Below are 21,340 nucleotides of genomic sequence, written 5' to 3' on the forward strand. Positions count from 1 at the left end.
CTCGGACTTGTGGAGGACCAAGGAGTTTGTGTCCAAGGGAGAACTAGAGACCATTATTGATCACAAAATAGAAAATTTTGATTACACCAAATTAAAAAGTTTCTGCACAAACAAAACTAATGCAAACAAGATTAGAAGGGAAGTAACAAATTGGGAAAACAGTTTTACAGTTAAAGGTTCTGATAAAGGCCTCATCTCCAAAATATACAGAGAATTGACTTTAATTTATAAGAAATCAAGCCACTCTCCAATTGATAAATGGTCAAAGCATATGAACAGACAATTTTCAGATAATTAAATTAAAACTATTTCCACTCATTTGAAAGAGTGTTCCAAATTACTATTGATCAGAGAAATGCAAATTAAGACAACTCTGAGATATCATTACACACCTGTCAGATTGGCTAAGATGACAGGAACAAATAATGATGAATGTTGGAGGGGCTGTGGGAAAACTGGGACACTGACGCATTGTTGGTGGAGTTGTGAAAGAATCCAACCATTCTGGAGAGCAATCTGGAATTATGCCCAAAAAGTTATCAAAATGTGCATACCCTTTGACCCAGCCGTACTACTACTACTGGCCTTATATCCCAAGGAAATACTAAAAAAGGGAAAGGGACCTGTATGTGCCAAAATGTTTGTGGCAGCCCTTTTCATAGTGGCTAGAAACTGGAAAATGAATGGATGTCCATCAATTGGAGAATGGTTGGGTAAATTATAGTATATGAATGTTATGGAATATTATTGCTCTGTAAGAAATGACCAACAGGAGGAATACAGAGAGGCTTGGAGAGACTTACATCAACTGATGCTGAGTGAAACGAGCAGAACTAGGGGATCATTATACACTTCAACAATGATACTGTATGAGGATGTATTCTGATGGAAGTGGATATCTTCAACATAGAGAAGAGCTAATCCAATTCCAATTGATCAATGATGGACAGAATCAGCTACATCCAGAAAAGGAACACTGGGAAATGAGTGTAAACTGTGAGCATTGTTTTTGTTTTGTTTTGTTTTATTTTGTTTCTCTTCCCAGATTATTTTTACCTTCTGAATACAATCCTTCCTTTGCAACAACAACAACAAAATTCGGTTCTGCACATATATATTGTACCTAGGATATACTATAAGATATTTAATATGTATGGGAATGCCTGCCATCTAAGGGAGGGGGTGGAGGGAAGGAGGGGAAAAACTCAGAACAGAAGGGAGTACAAGGGACAATGTTGTAAAAAAAAAACATTTACCTATGCATATGTACTGTCAAAGAAAATGTTATAATTATAAAAATTAATAAAAAATTAAAAAAATAAAAAGAACATGAAAGCCTACCCATCTGCACTGACCTGGTAAGACTACATCTGGAGAATTGTGTACAGGTCTACCACATTTTAGGAAGGACACTGATAAATCATAGAATATTCAAAGGAAAGCAAGCAGAACATGGGCTTTGAAGGCCATGCCAAATAAGGACCATTTGTAGGAAAAGGGCTATTTACATGGAAAAGAAAAGATGAGGAAGCAACATATCTCATTTCAAGTACTGAAAAAAAAATTACCATAGGAAGAGTTGTTAGATGTGTTCTAACTTAACAAATTAGCAGGAAGAGGGGAGCAAACTAAGAAATGAGTAGGGGTTACAGGAGTTTATAAGGTTTTATATCAGGAAAATTTTTTCCACCATAAAAGTTATATCAAAATGAAATGGGATATTTTGGAATGTCACATGGCCTCCCTGACTAGTTACAGAGGAGGAGATGACTCCCATTGGCAAAAGGACTTTCTTCATTGGCAGGAGTTCTTTACTCCAAAGACATTACTCCAGATTTTTTGAGGGGTGGGGAGAGAACTACCTATAAATACCTAGTAGAGAACTATCCACAACTTGCCTAAGTGGATAATCAGCAAATGCTTTTTAATTATCTAGTTTTACCATTACAATCTACTACATTCAGACTGAAAGTGTGGCATGTGGTATTAATCTCACTGATTTGTTTTTCTACTATGTTTATGAATGGTTATAAATCCATAGGACACCTTGATCATGGATTAGTCTTGACTGAAGGGCTCAATTTGTGAGTTGAAATGGGAGGATGCACCAGGTGCTACATCTGTTTAAATGTCTATTCTCTCAAATCAACAATCAACTGTTTAGCTCAGTATAAGGGGAAACATTCAAACAATTAATATTGCCAAAAGGTATCATTTGTGTTGCTCTCAACACCAGTTGGTTAGCTGAGTTACCCTCTTCTGAAGCTTCTCCAGCTCAGGAACACGATTAAGTGCTAAGTTGCAAAACTCTTCCTATACATGCAAAATATAAGAAATAAAATATTGTTTTTGGAGGAGAGATGGTGAAACTAGTCTCCTTCCTCTCAATAGAAGCATAGGATACTGACTGCTACATATATGTAGCACACTGGCTCAGCTAATTGGCTTTATTTTTATGGTTTTCTATACAAAAAGTAGAAGTCTATGGTGATCACAAAATTGTCAGAGAGCAAAAAAAGCTAGAAAAGATTAATAAAATAATTTAAAATAAAAATAAACAAAAAGTATGAATAACAATTTTACTCAAAGTAATTAAGTTATATTAAAGTAGGTATTTATAGTCAATAGATTTGACTATAGATTGACTATAAATGATCAATATATTTGAAAACTAAATTTTCTATAAATAAAGCATAATAGTCATGATCTACTAATAATATAATTAACCAACTTTCTTTTAAAGTCTACATACACATAGCTCCAAAAAGCTGCTAGGACATACTGGATTGAGAACTGGCCTGAGAGTCATTAAGACCTGGGTTCAATTCCTGCATTATATACCTACTAGCAATAAGAGCAGTTCCAATTTACTTACTCTCAGTGCCCCCAAGTATCTCCCTAAGATTATAAAATAGAACATGTGGTAGAGGGTGTTTGCTTACTAGTAGAGGTTTTTTATTCTAATGGAATTATAAGTCTAGATCAAAACAAAAATGTATTAACTACTTATAGAAATATTTACCTCTCTACTATGCCCTGCCTAGATGTTCAATTGATGCACTGTGATTATCTAGACATATCTTTGCTTATTACTTCTATATAGGCATATCTGAATCTGATACCCATATTTCTTACTTTCTCACCATCCTAGTATGGTTTTAAGTGAATATGAATAGAGTACCTTGAATCTGGTGGTTGTCTTATCTCAGGGATCCACTCTGTAAATCTATTCTCTCAAAAAAGTGAATAAATGTGATAAAATTTTTAAAATTTTAAAATAAGAATAATTTTTTAATTTGATTTTTAAAATTTAGCTTAATGTAACAATTAGCACACCAATAGTTATTCTAAGTATTTTTCTCAGGACCAGTGTAAACTGAGTTACCTTTTCCTGAACTTTCCCTACCTCAGGGAAGTGATTCAGTTTGGATTTCAAAGAGTTCTTCCAACTATCCAACTCACTTTTACCCAGTCTAAGACTGTCAGATTATTCCCTTTCCTTATTCTACCACAAGTAGAATTTCTTCTCACTTCTATCAAAACTCTTCAAATTCAGTGACTTGAAAGTCATTTTAGATACCAATCCAAAAACTTTGCCACACTGTGGGAAACAGAAATGAGGCTACATACTGTTAACACAATTATTCCTCTTCTACAGACTGCTACTTTCCCACAGAGTTGGAAATTCTCCTCTTTGTTATTATTCTTCTTCTTCCAACTTTTCTGAATTTATCAAATACCATGGGTCATTCTCAAAATATCTCAAGAACATGCTGGGAAGACATAGCCCTAGAAGAAGGTGAGAAAAACTCTAATTCTAAACCTATCCTGAAGGCTCTCCTGTGGCCTTTCCTTCTAATGTTGTCTGCCGAAGTTTCAAAATTTTCAGTGATCAAATAACAATTATATAAAAATTCCCACCATGAGAGGAAGAGCTGAAAAACACTGATTATAGAATCACAGAATGTAGGAGTTGTAAGCTCTCTCTGAAACCAAGTCAATAAGCATTTATTAAGCACCTAACTATGTGCTAAGATATTCTAAGTGCTGGGGATGCCAAAATCTCATTACTCTTAAGAAGCTTATATTCTAACAGGGGAAACAACATTAAAATATCTATGTTCACATAAGATACAGGATAAACTGGGGATCATCTCAGAGGGAAAACACAAGATTAAGGAGATCTAGAAAAAAAATTTTTGCAGAAAGTGGAATAGCTGAGACTTGAAGGAAGCCAGGGAAAGCAGGAAATAGAAATGAGGAAGGAACACAATCTAGACATGGGTTTGGGGTGGGAGAGAACCAGTGAAAAAAGGCACAGAATTAGAAGGGGTACCTTTTCTGAGGAATAAAGAGGTTGTGTTCCTGTATGACAAGGTACATGGTATGGGGAAAGGCATGAAAAATTAGAAAGGTAAGAAGAAGAAGCCAGATTATATCTGATCTTAGAAGTGATGGGAACCATTGGAGTTTATTGACTTGAATTGAGGGGAAGAAATTGACATGGTCAAATCTACAGTTAGACAGCTGAACAGAAAATAGATGTGGGTGAGGAGAGATTTGAGGCAAATAGACTCACACCTGGCTTCTGTAATAGTCCAAAGCATGAGGTGATGAGTGGCTACATCAAAATGATAGCAGAATCAGAGAAGACTAGAGGACATAAATGAAAGCTGCTACAAAGTAGATTCTACAGGAGTTGGCAACAAATTGGACACACATACTCTAAATGGCACCTATCATCTTCCACATTTAGTAGTTTTTGTACAGGCATTTATCAACCCTTGTGGTAGATTGCAGACTTCTTGAAAGAAATGAGCATTTCTGTTCATGTTCCATCCCTCAGAGCAGCTAATAGAGTGCCTTCTATTAATCAATTAGCAATCATTTTTTAAGTGTTCACTATATGTCAATCATTGTGCCTGATACTGGAATAGGAAAGCAAACAGACTAAATTCACTTCACAGAGTTTAAATTCTGGGGGGAAAGTGAGGAAGTGGGGAACAAGTTTTATTATTGTTAGTCTGGCTACTAGGTGTCAGACATTGTGCTAAAAGTGCTTTACAAATATCTATCTCATTTGGTCCTCACAACAACCTTGGGAGGTAGATTTTATTATTATCTCCATTTTTCAGTTGGTAAAAGTAAGACAGAAAAGTTGCAAGAGGAGAAAAAAGAAAATAATTTCCAGTTCTGTGTGGTCTTCACAACCTTGAAAGGTAGGTTTTATCTATTATCACATTTTTATAGATGAGAAATCAAGGCACAAAGAGGTTTAGTGTCCTGTTCAGGATTGCTCAGTTAATAAATATCTGAGAACAGGTCTTCCTAACTCCAGGACCAGGGTTCTAGCCACTAAGCCACCAGCTACCAGACAACATGTACCAATTTAAACAAGTACACCTATAAGTAAACAAAGAATGTATACAAAGCTACTACAAGGTAATTTCCTTGCAAGGACAATAGAAGGTGGGCAACTCAGAAAAGATCCCACATAACAGGTAATTCTTGAGCTGAACTCAGAAGGAACCTAAAGACTTTAAAAGATGGAATTTGAGGAGAAAATGCATTCTAGTCATGAGTGATAGACTATGCAAAAGCAGAGATAGAAAAATGGAATGTTATATATGGAAGCCCATTTTGGCTGGAATGGAGAATAATACATAATAAGTTTAGAAAGGTAGACCCTAAATATGTTAGGTGTCCAAAAATGTTTACTGAATGAATGAATAACTGGATTCTTCTGAGATAAAATTATATCATGAGGACAATTGTACCATTTTATTCAGTTATTTTTCAGTTGTGTCTGACTCTGTGACTGAGGCTAGATTTAAACTCAAAAATATGAGTTTTTCTGACTCCATGCCCAGGTACTTTGTTCACTGTGCCAAACAGCCCTGCCTGACCCATAATGAATTCAATACAGAGAAATCATGCATGAAAAACCCAAGGGTACCAAAGATATAACGTGTTCCTTAAAGAAGAGAGAGGAAACAGAAGTTTAATTATTAAATCAAATACCTGAAATGTGTAGGAGAGGACATTTGCACTCAGCCGGTAGTACTCTTTCTGATCACCACTGAATACCTTTCTGCACTGACCACCAAAAGTTTTTGTATTGATAACAGTATCCTTAATCTGGCCAGTTAGTACATTAAACCTGTAATGAGAGAGGAGAGATACTTTTAAACCAAAATGGCAATAGCTGGAAAAGCACAAGTTAGAAAAGTCTTTAAACTCTAAAACTCATTACAACGAAGCATCTGTTCAATTGAGTTCAGATAGAAAGGACAGAGCACTAATGCAAACCATTTCTGAAGCATTTTCCACATGTTCATGCTCTAAGTAGTCACTAACGCTAATGTATGGAAAATAAAATAGATTAAGGGCATATTTGTTACACCAGCTGCAGCACAATGGTATCTATGGCAACAGTTTATGTCTACAGCTATATCAATAGCTAAAATTAGCTCAGTTTAAAGACCAACCAATAAGCCACTTTCCACTGTACCACAACTAAGGTGGCTCTTGAGAAGCAATAATTCTCTAAAACTAAATGAAACTAATTATGTTTTGGCAATTTGACTCCCAAAATGAGTCTATTCTAGGACTTCATGTATACCATATTTTTAAAAAAAACAAAAAACAATGTGAGAATCATTGATTACTATCATTTTTATATGGATCATTTAGCTTTCATGGCTTGTTATAAGTATAGGAAACTATAAGTAGCTTTCAGAATTTCAATGGAATAGGAAAACTTGAAACTAAATTAAAAGAGTGACTTTGGGCAAAACACTCACTTTCAGGACCACAGCTTCCTCATCTGTAAAATGAGAGAAACAAAATGAAGCTGAAGATGCTTCCAGCATTCTATGATTCTAACAGTGTAGCTCTTTCCAACTTTTATTTTAAAATTAAAATGTTCCTAGAAAAAAGAATATCTTGACTGAAGATATATCTCTAGGAAGCATTTTCCAATCAGTGTGGCAAAATACATTGTTTTTTTCACTTGCAATTCATATGTTTTCTCACCTCTTTCTGTGTATGTATATGTGTCTGTCTCTCTGTTTTGTCTTTTCTAATTTTCCAGTCTGATGCCCCAGTTTCATCAATGGATGTTCATTTCCTCTTAACCTTCTCTTAGTTATGTTCTTACCATCATAAATACTTATCAACAAGGAAAAAGGAAAAAAAAGTTTGAGCCATCTTTTCTTTAAATGGTAACCAAATTTCTATGAGCAATTGATAAGACCAGAAAAAAGAATAGTATTTACTTAGACACACAGAACTAATATGGAGAATGGAGCCACTGATGCCAATTGATAGATGTCAGGTAGAACCTGATCTTACCCTGCTCCAGTGTATTCTATATGAGGAGGAGGTCTATCAACATCACACAAAGGTTTGTCTTCAGGGATCTCACATAGATCTTCATCACTGCCATCTTCACAATCTCGGTCTCTATTACAGACCAATGATTTGCTAAGACACTGACCTAAATGCCAGGAACAAAGGGAACAGAAGAAAAATCGATTGCCCCATTTTCTGTATTATGTCATTTTCTTAATATATGTACTTCACTGGCAGAATAATGTGAATATAATTCAAGGCCCTCCAGTGTCACATTGAAGGCTACCAAGCAATCTTTATTATCTTTCTTTTACAGAAAATAAACTAATGATCCAGAAATTTCACTAACAATTGTACAGGGCTGTACAATATAATGGAGGTAAGACCTGAGTTCAGAATTCCAGGTTTTTGATATAGTTTGTTTGTTTTCCTAAAGTCATGGCACAATGGAAAGAATGGTTTTAGAGTCAGAGGTTTTTCTAACAATTATTATCTATATGATTTTGGGCAAATCACTTAGTCTTTTCCCTGGGGCTCATCTTTCTCTTTGTGAAAGAGGGAATTGGGCTAAAAGGCTTTAATAGCAGTCTATGATCCTTCCATTTCCAAATCAATTATTTTCAAGTATTTAAAGGGCCTTTACCTAGGAAAAAAGGGGATTAGATTTGTCCTGTTTGGTCACAGAGGTCAGAACTAGAATTTAATAAATGGGTGGCAGCTAGTATCATGGATTGAGCACTGGACTTAGAACCAAAAATAATCATTTTCCTAAGTTCAAATCCAGCCTCTGACACTTCCTAACTGTGTGATTCTTGACAAGTCACTTAACTCTGTTTGCCTAAGTTTCCTCATCTATAAAATGAACTAGAAAAAGAAATGGCAAACTACTCCAAACTTTGGCATCTTTGCCAAAAAAAAAAATTTTTTTAGAAAAAATAAAATGAAAGTCATTTTACATGAAGAGTCATACACAACTGAACAACAAAGTTTGAGGTAAGGAACATATGGAATTAACCCTGACATAAAGAATTGTCCAAAAGTGGTATGGGCTTCCTCAGAAGATAATGAGTTTCCCCTCACTGGAAGTCTCCAAGAAAAAAAGACCATAGATTTAGACCTGGAAGAGACCTTAGACATCATCTAATCCAAGTCCCTTCCTTTTTATAGATGAGGAAATTGGGGTTCAGAGGGACTAAGTGATTTGTCAGTAGTTATACAGCTAAGGTACAGAGATAATAAGTAGAATCCCAGTATTCCTAATTCTGGGTCCGAAATTTTAGCCACTATATCATACTATTTTTCATTTGTGTTATAGAACATAGATTTTTAACCTGAGGTTTCTAGGTCTCCCAAAAGGTCTGTGGATAGATTTTAGGGGTTTTTGTGAACTTGTATTAGAAAAAAACTATATACGTGTGTGTATGCATACATACACATATATAACATAAGAATAAAGATATATTTATGTATATATAGCTTTATTTTCACTAATAATTAGCCAGATATTAGCATTTCCTTCTAATAAAAAAGTAGGCAACATATCACAGGATATAATTTTGCAGATTCTGCAAAAGGGTCCAAAAGTTTCATTAGACTGCAAATAGATCCATCACACACACACACACACACACACACACACACACACACACACAAAGATTAAGGACTTCTTTTGTAGAGGGAATTATTTTTCAAGTTATTGATTGAACTATGTGGCTCTGATTAGTCTTCCAAATCTGATATTTTGTGTTTTGATGATAAAATTATCTCTAAGGTCCCTATTATCCCTAAATCCATAGTTCTACAAACCAATATTAAGAGAGTGAGAATGTTTTAAAACCTCACTGCTCCTAGATATACATGCCATTGATGAAATTGTTCTGATGCACTGGTGAAACCTAATGATGTCATTTCAAAAGGTCTCAGAGGCCAGCATCACTGCTTTCTCTCATTTTTGCCTCCTTGACATTAGAATCTGGTTCCTCCATAAAAATAGATTCTTGTATATTTTTTACCCTGTGTCAATACTTCTTATAAGATATATCATTTTAAATTGCAGGGCCCTCGGAAAGGTGGATGTAAACAATAAGTCAATCAAAATCTGTTAGAGTTTGGCCTTCAAAAGGAAATGGTGGTATCCTGTTCCAATATTATAGTTATCTTAAATTTATCGAACACATTTAAAGATCATAGCAAACAAGTTACCTGAGGAACACCTGAAAAGCTCTCCACAGCCATCTTCTGCTGGGCACCCCCTTGTGGGCACACATGCTTGTGTTTCAAAAGCATTCCCAACACATGGCTGGCCACCATATTGCCCATAAACTGCTATATGCCGCCTTCGAATCTGAAAATAGAGAAACAGGATTTTTTTTAATATCTCCCGACATTTCTTTTTTCTGAAGATTAAAACACGAAAGAAATACAGTAGGAGATACAACTGGCCCAGAAGTTGTATCTCAGTCAACAGGCATTATCAAGTGTTTACTTTGTGTTGCCTTGGGCTAACATGGCACAAAGAAGACAAAAACAGGCCTTGCCTTCTAGGAGTTTCCAGTAATGAAGGGAAGCAACCTGTAAATAACTATATATATACATATATATATATATATAAATTAATGTAGCAGTAGATACTTAGTGATTATGTAATCTCAAATCATTGTTGTTCTCAGTTTCCTCATCTGTAAAATGAGAATAATAACATTATAATTATAATATTAAATATAATTAATTAATTAATAATTAATTATAATATTACATATATTTGTAAAGCACCATGGCTAGCACATGGTAGATGCTTAATAAATATTTGTTCCCTTCCTTCCTTTAATTCCCTTGCCCATTTTCCTATTGTCAATCTTATCCTATCAAACCTCAGCTTTCAATTATCCTATTCATGTGTTCCTAAATAAAGGGAAAAAGAGGGCATATAGGTGGCACAGTGGATAGAGCACCAGCCTTTAAGTCAGAAGGATCTGAGTTCAAATTTGGCCTCAGACACTTAACACTTCTTAGCTGTGTGACACTGGGCAAGTCACTTAACCCCAATTGTCTGGACCAAAAAAAAAGGGGATGGAGGGATTCCAGATTAATCTTCATTTGGTCAAGGAAATCCTTTTGTAATTCCTTAACAGATTCACTATCCCACTCACCACAGTGGAATTTACAAACCTTTTCATCCCTCTTCAATCCTTTCATGACTCCTCCCCACCCAGGGGATCAAGCTGAGAAACTTGTCTCATATTTCATTGAAAAAAATGAGGCCATTCATAGAATTCTTCCTCATCTCACATCACTAAGATGCCATCCATCACTATTTCCTCCTTCACTTATTTCTCACATGAAAAGGCATCCCTTCTCCTTGCCTGTAAATCCCATTACATACTAAATTCTCCAGCAGTTTGCCACCTCTATCCACCAATCTCTCTCCATTTGCTGACTGCATCGTTCCTGCCTATAAATATGCCCATGTCTCCCCCATCCTCAAAAAGCTTTCATCCAGACTTACTAGCTATCTCCTCATATTTTTCCTAATTGTGTGGCTTAACTCCTTGAGAAGGTTTTCTAGAATAGATGTCTTCATTTCCTCTCCTCTTTCTCATAATAACTTTTTTCAGTCTGACTTCTAACTTCATCATTCAACTGAAATTGTTCTCTCCAGAACAATTTACTTAATGGCCAAATAAATGCCCTTCCTCAATTCTTCTTGACCTCTCTTCAGCTATTAACATTGCCAATCATCTTCTCCTTTATATTCTCTTATCTTTGGGTTTTCAGAATTCCAATCTCTTGTTCTTCTACCTGTTGAACCACTACTTCTCTGTTTCCTTTGCTAAATCTTCATCCAGGTCATTCACACTGTGGATGTCCAAAAAGGCTCTGCCTTGGCGACCCTTTTCTTCTTTCTCTATATTATTTCACTTCTTATCAATTACCATAAATTCAATTATCATCTCAAATTTACTTAATCTCTCTACTCTAATCTCTCTCCTAACTTCCAGTCTTGCATTTCCAATTGCCTATTAAACATCTGTCTCATGGCCATCTCAAATACAATATGTCTTACAACAAGCTCATTAACTTTTCCCCAAACCCTTCCCTTTATATAATTTTCCTATTACAGTAGAAGGTACCACCATCTTCCCAATCATTCAGGCCCAAAAATTTCAGTACTATCATTTTCAAATCCTCATTGGTACTCATCTTACATATCCAATGTGATTCCAGGTCTTCTCATTTCTACTTTGACAAAATCTCTTTGTCCTTCATTCACACTTCCATTACTCCAGGCAAGCCATTATCACTTCTTACCTAGACTATTACAATAACTTGATGGTTTCTAGTTTCTTCCCACTACAACCCACTCCACTGAGCTGCCAAAGTAATCTTCCTAAGACCCAAGTCTCACTTCATCACTCTCCCTGGACCGTCATTCAAAAAAATTCAGTAGCTCTCTATTATCTTCAGTATCAGCCATAAAATTTTCCATTTTTCATTCAAAGCTCTTTATAACTTGGCCCCCTCCTATCTTTATAGTCTTCTTATTCCTCCATCTCCTACTCTCATGCAATATATTCTTCAATCCAAAGATACTGGCTTCCTTGTTGTTATTCACATAAGATTCCACATCTCCCAATTTCATGAGAATCACTAGCTGTCTCCTCCACACCTAGATCTCCCTCCTCATCTATACCTCCTCCTGGCTTCATTCAAATTTCAATTAAAGTTCCACCTTCTACAAGAAGGCTTTCTTATCCTCCTTAAATGCTGGTGCCTTCTTTTTGTTGATTTTCTCCAATTTATTCTGTCTATTTCTTGTTTGTATATAGTTGTTCCTTTATTGTCTTCCCCCTTTGACTGTGAGATCCTTAAAAGCAGGAGTTCCTGCTTTTCCCCACCCACCCAGCAATAAGCATAATTCCTGATATATAATAAATGCTTAATAAATACTCCTTGATTGACCACATGTCAAAATAAATTATTTTTGGCATTTAAGAGTTCTGCTAGGTCCTGATTTTAGTTTCCTTCTCAATATCTTTTGTGACTATAAATATTTTTAAATTTTTTAAATTTTATTGTAATTCTCCCATGTGTCTCTATTTCATTCCCCTGTCTTCAAAAAACCATTGAATTTTAAAGTTAGGAAAGACCTCAATAGACACCAAAAACAACTCTCTCCTGTCTGTGACTTGAATTCTATACCTCTAAAAGTTAGAATCTGAAGCCATTTTTCTTGCTCTTTATACAACACAATCACATAGGTTTTAAGTAAATAAATTATGATCATGATTATCCTGATAGTGAATAAAAGTATAATGCTAATGACAATGTCTTTAAAAAAACATTTTTAAAACAGCCTTATAAAGCATCCCTTAAGCCCCATCAATTGGGGATGGCTCAATAAACTATAGTTTATGGAACTATTATTGTTCTATGGGAAATGATGAGCAGGATGCGCTCAGGGATAAAAAAAAAAAAAAAAAAAAGCAACAACATGAAAAGTCCTCCATGAACTCAAGCAAAGTGAAATATACTATATACAAAGTAATAGCAATGATCAGGATTTTCAACTGTGAATGATTTTGCTATTCTCAGTAGTATAATCATCCACAACTACTCTGAATGATTTATGATGAAAAATCTTGTCCAAACCCAAAGAAGGAACTGGATTATATCTGAATACCAACTGAAGCATTCTCTTTCTCTATCTTTCTCTCTCTCTTTTTTTAAACTTAATTTTTCTTGAGGGTTTTTATTTTTATTTGAGGTTTTTTTTTCACAACTTGAATTTTGTGGAAATATTTTGCATAACTTCACAAGTGATTTCTTAATTGTGGGTAGAGATAAGGGAAAGAACCTACAACTCAAAAATTTTAGAAGCAAATGTAAAATTTTTTTTCAGTTTTGAATGTAACTAAAGGGGAAATAAGTAAATAAATAAAAGAAAAATTAAATAAATGAATGAATAGATAGATAGATAGATAGATAGATAGATAGATAGATAGATAGATAGATAAGCGAAACAAAAAGCATCCCCCAATTTCAAGATGAACTCTACAACATCCTGACAGGATTTTTAAGTCAGGCTTCTTCTCACTGTGAGAATATACATAATGATGTAACACATTTCTCAATATTATTTGTAGCCACTGACCCAACCGCTGATTAAAAAGTCTGGAATCAATTCCCAGAGCTCCCTTCTCTCATCTACATGCATATTAAATTCCTTTTCCAGTTCAATGATAGCTAGAAAACAGGGAAGCTAGTTGGTATGATCAATTCTAAATTACTTAGGCATTGATTATCCAGTTTGTGAAATACTCATCCCCTTTGTTTCACTTCTGACCTTTCGGCTATTTCACTGTTAACGAGAAAACTGTATCTCTCCACTCAAAAGTAAAAGGGGGGAAGGGAAATGTGAAATTCAAATTAGCCAACCATTAATTTGAGGTTTTAATGATCTCCCTATTCCTTAATATTATCAATAATGAAAAAATATTCCATAATCCCCCTTTGCATATTGGCCCCCTCTTAGCTCTGTCTTAAGAATTCCTTATCACAGAAATGTAAAGGGAACACACCTCAGTTTCTCTGAACTAGTTATCACCATGTTCAGTTGTCTCTCCTCTGCCTTCAAAATAACATTCATAGTTTTGTTTTGTTTTTTCCTGAAGAAAAGTATTACTCCCAGGAAAGTAAAAACACACAAAGTATTTAAAAAGTTGATACTGCCTGACTTCACTTTCACAAGTGACATTCTACACATACATAAATAAAAACATGATGAAGTCCTACCTGAGTCTTTGTACAGCCATCACATTCTGACCAGGAATCATAGGGATGCCAAAGGCAATTAACTGCTTGGAAAGGACTGCCACATATGCAACCATCAATTACAAAATTAATGGAAAGGAAAGAAAAAGGAAAGAAAAGAACTGTCAAAAATATGAACATTCTTAATTAACATAGAAACTGGGCATAGGCTTTCAGAACTAAATGGAAACTGAGATCTTCTGGTCCAACTCCTTCTTACCCTATTTCCAAATTCTCACCTGGAAAAAACTTGAAAACTTTCCATCAACACCATTAAAATGAACATGAACACCTGGAAAAGAACAACAGAAAAGAGCTTCAGGTTAGCCTCATATTTCATTAATTTGCTATAACCAGCTGAAACTTCCTTCAAAACTAAAACCTCTTTTCCAAAACCATCATGGCAGAGCTCTTTGAAAAATATGCTAGCACAACCCAAGCTCTCTCAGGGTTTAGAGCCTTCTCATTCTAGAATATATGCTATGTCAGTCTTATAACTCCACTCATGAGTTCTTTTGAGACTCCCATTTCCCCCCCACCTACACCCCAACTGTGCTTCTAATTGTCAGGATTTTCTGCCTGCATCCTAAGTGTCATGTTCTCTTCCTCCTCTTTTCAGCTCATTTTTAAGTGTTCTCTTGTGGACAGCTAGGTGTTACAGTACATAGAATGCCAAGTCTAAAGTTAGTAAGACTCATCTTCCTCAGTTCAAATCTGACCTCAGACACTAGCTGGATGATTCTGTGACTGTTTTTCTCAGTTTCTTATCTGTCAAATGAACTAAGGAAACTGCAAACCACTCCAGCATCTTTGCCAAGAAAATCCCAAATGGGATCATGAAGAGCCAGACACAACTGAAATGACTGAACAACAACCATCAACAATATGTATTCTCTTCACTAAATTGTAAACTCCTTGAGGGCAGAGACTGGATTTTTTTTGTACTCTATTTGTAATCCTAGCAACTAGTACAATGCCTGGAACATAGTAAAAATAAACAATACATTTTTCTTACTTGCCTATCTACCTCTGGCAGGTACATATCAAGCTAAATAGGCCCAAGGAGATGTAAGATATATTATCCAAGAACCAGCTTAATAACCTCAAAGAGGCTCAACATCAGAGAGTTGGCCAGTACATAAAGTATATATGATATATATACATATCACATATATATGATAGTATATATATATTATATTTATATATTTGTTTATTTATTTATTTATAAATAAATTTTTATTTTTTTTATATTTATTTACATATTTATTTTATACAACATAATAAGGATAGATAGATGATAGATATTGGTCACAACAATTCCTAAAACTTTCTATTGTGGGAATGGAATTAAATTCTGCATTAATAAAGGAATACCTATAAAGATGAAATCTTTGAAGTATAACTCTGAGTCTGATTCATTTTGTTTTCCTAAATATTGTCTCTATTTTCAGTTCCTATCAAATTCCAGACATGGATTTGTTGACTCACCCATTTGATTAATCAACAACCATTATTAGCACTTACTAGGTTCCAGGAACTGCTAAATAGGAGAAATCCCTTACCCCAAAAAAATGGTTCCTGCCCTCAAGGACAGTATAGTTTACAGAGAATTCTCTTTAGAGAACTATTTAAATTTATCTGTTTAAATAGATTTGAGTTCAAAATGACTAAATTTATTTTGAACACCAAATAAAATGGTCATTTCTGTATACAGAGTATAATAGATTTCCCATTGAAATGTGAATTTTCATATATCCTGTTTTTCTCCTGAATATATAGTTATATTAATAAATTCAATATATAACTTTCAAAGTTGTTCTACTACTCTGTGATTCTCTCTGGCCTTCCTTCTCTTACATGCATATTTCTTTTTTTTAAAAATGTCAATGACCTTCTTTTCCTTTTTCCTTTTGTAATACCTTATTTCTACTTTCATTTTGCCTCCCATAATCCTTGTAGGAAGAAGGAAAAAAAAGGAAAAGAAGTTCCTGTAATGAACAGAAATAGTCAAGCAAAATAAATTTTCACACAAATCATGCTTATTCTGCATCTTGTCCCTCACTACTGAGCAGTAGGTGGGTTGCTTTATTTCTTCATCAGCCCTGTGGAATCATTATGAAGCAGTGACTTGATCAAAGTTCTTAAGTCTTTTAAAGCATGATTTTTAAAGCTTTGTAATAATCACCAGCCCATGTTTCTTTCCTCTCTCTTTTCATAGATCTAAGAGTTAAAAGTGGCTCCAGAAATCATCTAACCCAACCCATAGCTGGGAATTGCCTTTTCTGTTTTCTCAGTAAATAGTTTCCCTTTAGAGATGATTTCATTGGCACAAATCAGAGGTGTGCATATCTTACCTTCATGTCTGGAAAAAAGCATTCACAGTCTCTGCAGAGAAGGAATGAAATTTATCTCCTGGGAGAGTCAAGTTGGGGCTACTCAAGAGCTGGAAAGAGTCAGTCAGTCTGCCTCCTTCTCTGTCTCTGCTTAGCGGTTGTTTTACTTAGCACTCATTCACATATAAAGTGAGTGATCCTGAGGACTTTAACTCTTAACCTATCTGGATTCTCCAGAGACACAAACAGTCTGCCCTCACACTGATCCCATGTCTTAAAGCCAGATACATCTTATCCTTTAAACAATTCTTGACTGCAGCCAGCTGGGGCTGCCTGGAACTGTTATTCTGAGAAATGGTATTTGTCGATCAGGAAGGGCAGAAAGTGTTCCCAGTTCATGCACATTTAAGTGCTTTCCAAGAGAGGAAATGTCATGTAAGCCAAAAGATGAGTCTTATCTCCCTTTCATGGAGGAAAGCTGCTAAATGGCATATGTGTTGGGGGAAGGGTTTATAGAATATTGAAACATTAGAGTTTGGTATTAAACCCTGTAAAAGACAAGGGATGAGGTGAAGTTTCAAATATGGCTTTCTCTCTCTCCAAAATATAAAGGAATTTAAAACATTAGACAGAGTTTAATCAAGTATCATGGATGTCAAGTAGCTCACAAAAAAACAACTACAAGACCCAAGAACATTAGGTCAAGTCATCAGGGAAAATCATGCTGCACATGAAGTTTTGTGCTGAGAGTCTACCCCTCTTCCCTTCTACTATTCATTTGCACTTAATAATCCCCATTAGTTTGGAGCTCCTCTTCCAAGAATTCTTCAATTTCCCATCCATGCAAGCTAATGCCATTGTCACATTCTTCCCAAGTGAAATTAATCTCTCAAAAGTAAAAAGATTTACATGATCTGAAAAATAGAGAAGAAAGCAGAATCAGGAAAACAATACACACAATAACCACAAAAATGTAAATGAGAAAAATGACAACCTCAAAATAATCATACACGAATGGTGCAAAATTACAAAGGATAAGTATGCCCCAAAGAAGAGAAAGGAAGAAATACTCTATTCCCTTGAAGAGGTAGGAAGTATGGAACATTACATATGTTTTCAGGTTTTTCTTCATATTGATTAGTTTTGCTGATTTTTTTCTTTTCTCCCTCCTTTTCTTTAAAAATATTATTTATTATATGGGATGCTCTCTGGGAAAACACAAAAGGAGTATAGGGAGAACTTCTGGTAAATAAATAAATGATATCAATAAAAATATATTTGAAAAAAAAAGAAATTTACCTCTCAGTTTTTACTTCCCTTCAGGTCCTTATAGGATTAACCTCCTGATCAGATAAACTAAAGAGTGCTGAGAAAAGGCTGGTAGACTGAACAGCCTCCTGGAGGCAAAAGACAAAAGATTTGGCCTATCTAAACCATTAGAGAGATTATGAGAATTTTAGGTGAGAGGAGAATGTATCTTGGGAGAAAGATGTTTGAGAATAAATTTCTTTTAAAAACTGTTTTCTCTCTATCATATCTAAGCGTTTCATTTTCGGGAAGCATACAAACCAGACAACTTCCAGCACCAAAGCACTAAGATTTTTGGAATTAGATAAAGAAGGAAAATGGACCAGGAGAAATCATCAATTCTCTTTCTCAGATCTTTCTGGGTCCTAAGCCCAAAAGTCTTGGACATAACAGTGTCTATACCACTGCTGCCCTGTCTATACCACCCCCAGACTACCTACCTTACTCCCAGGCTAGGTTTACAATCAAGTTAGACCAACAAGCATGTATTAAGTATTTGTTGAGTGCCAGGACCTGTGCTAAACCTTGGGAATAAAAACAAGAGCTGAAAGAAAGATAAGATCTTCCCTGAAAGAGTTTACATTCTAATGGGGGAAAACAACATTTGAATGAACTTTGGCAATATAGGAAAGTCCAGAAAGTCAGTAGTGGAACTTGAAGAAGGAAGACATAAATGGCTTGATTATTCTTCTTAAAATGGATGTTTTAGGAGGAATCACTCAATAAGAAAAAGGGGCTATGGGAACAGCACATACTTACAGATGAAGTAGTTTCATTGAGGTGAGTAGTCTCTGTGATAAGGGAAAATAGCTTTCACACTGTTACTAAAACCCGCCTAGAACCAACTTGTATGAAAGAACAAGTATACTCAGGAACTCCTTCCGGGGACCACTAGTCACCCTCTAGGTAAGTAATTCTTTTAGGCATATGACCTAGCAACTGATTCTGCTTTTGCTGCAGTCACACCACACCTCACACCATACTTCCAGCATACACAGTTACCATAGACCCAAAGTTTTGGACACCAAAGTTCCTGATACTGACAAATAGAGTAAGATTAGAAACAAGATTTTATCAGTAAAAATAATATTAAAGAAGATACATTACTCTCTTCTTTGCCACTGCCCAATGAACACCATGTGGTCTTTCTATCTGACATGCTGCTGAAAACTCCAATATATGTTGCTTAAATAATGGTTAACCATCCCAAGTTAAAAACAGGATAGGTCAAATTTCCATGCCAATCAGAAGTAGGATTGGAACCATGAATGGCCAATGTACTTGAGCCTACCTTAGTAAGATACAGAAATCTAGTCTTGGGGCAGCTAGGTGGGGCAGCTGGATAGAGCACCAGCCCTGAAGTCAAAAGGACCTGAATTAAAATCTGGTCTCAGACACTTACCACTTTCTAGCTGTGTGACCCTGGGCAAGTCACTTAACCCCAACTGTCTCAACAAAAAAAAAAAAAAAAAAAAAGAAAGAGAAAGAAAGGAAGAAAGGAAGGAAGAAAGGAAGGAAGGAAGGGAAAGAAGGGAAGGAAGGAAGAAAGGAAGGAGGGAAGGAAGGAAGGAAGGAAGGAAGGAAGGAAGGAAGGAAGGAAGGAAGGAAGGAAGGAAGGAAAGAAGGAAGGAAGGAAGGAAGGAAGGAAGGGAAGGAAGGGAGGGAAGGGAGGGAAGGGAGGGAAGGGAAGGAAGGGAGGGAAGGAAGGGAGGGAGGGAAGGAAGGAAGGAAGGAAGGAAGGAAGGAAGGAAGGAAGGAAGGAAGGAAGGAAGGAAGGAAGGAAGGAAGGAAGGAAGGAAGGAAGGAAGGAAGGGGGTGTTATGGGCCAGAACTTGAAACAAGGTGCTAAATCAGTGGAATTGATAGAGAAAATAGTTACCTAATTTAGTGTGGTACTTAACAGTTCTCTAGTTCAGTACATGTACTTAGTAGTTACTATAGTTTTACAAGATTCACATCTTTAAGAGAGCCTATATAAGCTAGGAGCCTCAACCAGGATTCAGTGGGGAAGATTCAGAAACCAGAGAAGGCAGGCATTAGCTCAAGCTCTTGGAACCAAGGAGAGAGATAGGCCTCTAAGAAAGCTAACTGGGCCCCAGGAAAGGAGATAAGACTTTGAAAGAGATAATAAAGGATTTGGACTTTAACCCCTGGCTGATTACTAAACTGAAACGAAGATTGCCTCCAGAGACCCCAAGAAAACCCCAACAAGAGAAGATTACATTTTAGAAAAAATAGTACAAGAAGGAAGGAAGAAATCTAGTCTCAAAAAAGGAAGAAAAAAAAAGAATTCTGTGTATTTACAAAGCCCATAAAGAAGAAACAAGAAATGCACCTTCTTCCTTTCCTTACAGGAGTTAAAAAACAGTGATTTGACATTGGGACTCATGAGAGAGAACAGAGCTCAGAAGAGAAATTAAGACAAATGTATAGACTTTTGTCATCTGAATAAGAATGATATTTTAATTGAATTTTACTATTTGCAATTAGCATCTATTCTCTTTCCATCCCAATTCCTCTCCCCACTTTTGATATAGAAAACATCTATATGAATTGTCAAGCAAAATTCAAATTTTTTTCATTTCATAACTCCCATATTACATATTAAAATGTGTGTCTTAGTTGAAATAGTTTATTACCTTTATTACCTTTCTCTTAGGAGTTGATTAACATTCTTTATCATCCATTCCCTGAAATCATAGTTGGTCATTATGTTTTCTTTTCTAATAACTCAATTTTATTTTATTCTTGGTATCAAATTCTTTCCCTTTCTCTTCCTCCTCCCTCTACTGGCCATTGAAAAGATCAAAAAGAAAAAAAATTATTACAAATATGAATAATCATGCAAAACAAACTCCCATATTAGCAAGTCAAAAAAGAAAGAAAAAATAGAGGGAGGGAGGGAGGGAGGGAGAAGAGATGGGGGGGGAGGGAGGAGCGATGGAGGGAAGGAAAGAGGGAGGAAGAATAATGTCATAAAATCACAGACAAGATGTGTCTATACTATTCCTTTATGACGATCAAACCTCTTTGTGTCAAGAACTAGAACAGGTCAATGGACTTGGCAAACAAACTAGCCACAACTCTGGGTTGTTTCTTTAAATGGATGATTTTCAGTAATATGACATCCTATTTGAAAGTTAAAGAAATCCAAGTTCAGAAGTTTGCCTTGAAGGCAAAGCCTTTCATTTTTACCAGAGGGCAGAAAAGAGTTGGTTAGTTAAAGTTCTTCATTCTCAAAGAAGATCAAAATGACATCATCACTATGTTGGAATTAAAGTACAATGTTAAAGTACAACTGGCTCACCAGACCAGTACTTGCTCAGAAAGCTGTACTCCAGGTTGGGCACAAATATTCCATAAGATCATATGGGAGGAAAATGCCTGTAAATTTGGGCATCTTATGCTTCTTTTGAGCTACTGCAATTCTGCTTGGCTCCTACAGCACAGGATCTTTCTTGATGCAGGCACCCCTGCTGGGTATTCTTTTGCTAGATATTTCCCATGTTATACAATCAATTCCAAAGTTCTTCAGG

General features: G+C 35.6%; 1 protein-coding gene across 2 annotated transcripts in view; it reads right to left on the reverse strand.

Moving 5' to 3' along the window:
* Positions 1-16,813, reverse strand: part of C7 (complement C7) — a 66,571-nt gene extending 49,758 nt beyond the window's left edge. The window contains exons 1-6 of one of the 2 annotated variants that reach the window (XM_074282598.1): positions 16,518-16,813; positions 14,403-14,455; positions 14,146-14,221; positions 9,556-9,697; positions 7,354-7,498; positions 6,022-6,160 (exon numbers count right to left, since the gene is read on the reverse strand). In XM_074282598.1, the coding sequence (XP_074138699.1) occupies positions 6,022-6,160; positions 7,354-7,498; positions 9,556-9,697; positions 14,146-14,221; positions 14,403-14,455; positions 16,518-16,523 (561 nt within the window). In that variant the 5' untranslated portion in view covers positions 16,524-16,813. The remainder of the gene's footprint in view (positions 1-6,021; positions 6,161-7,353; positions 7,499-9,555; positions 9,698-14,145; positions 14,222-14,402; positions 14,456-16,517) is intronic. The other variant, XM_074282597.1, reaches the window with a different exon arrangement.
* Positions 16,814-21,340: the final 4,527 nt, after the last annotated feature.

This window comes from Sminthopsis crassicaudata, chromosome 1 (genome assembly GCF_048593235.1).
Source record: "Sminthopsis crassicaudata isolate SCR6 chromosome 1, ASM4859323v1, whole genome shotgun sequence".
NCBI lineage: Eukaryota > Metazoa > Chordata > Mammalia > Dasyuromorphia > Dasyuridae > Sminthopsis > Sminthopsis crassicaudata.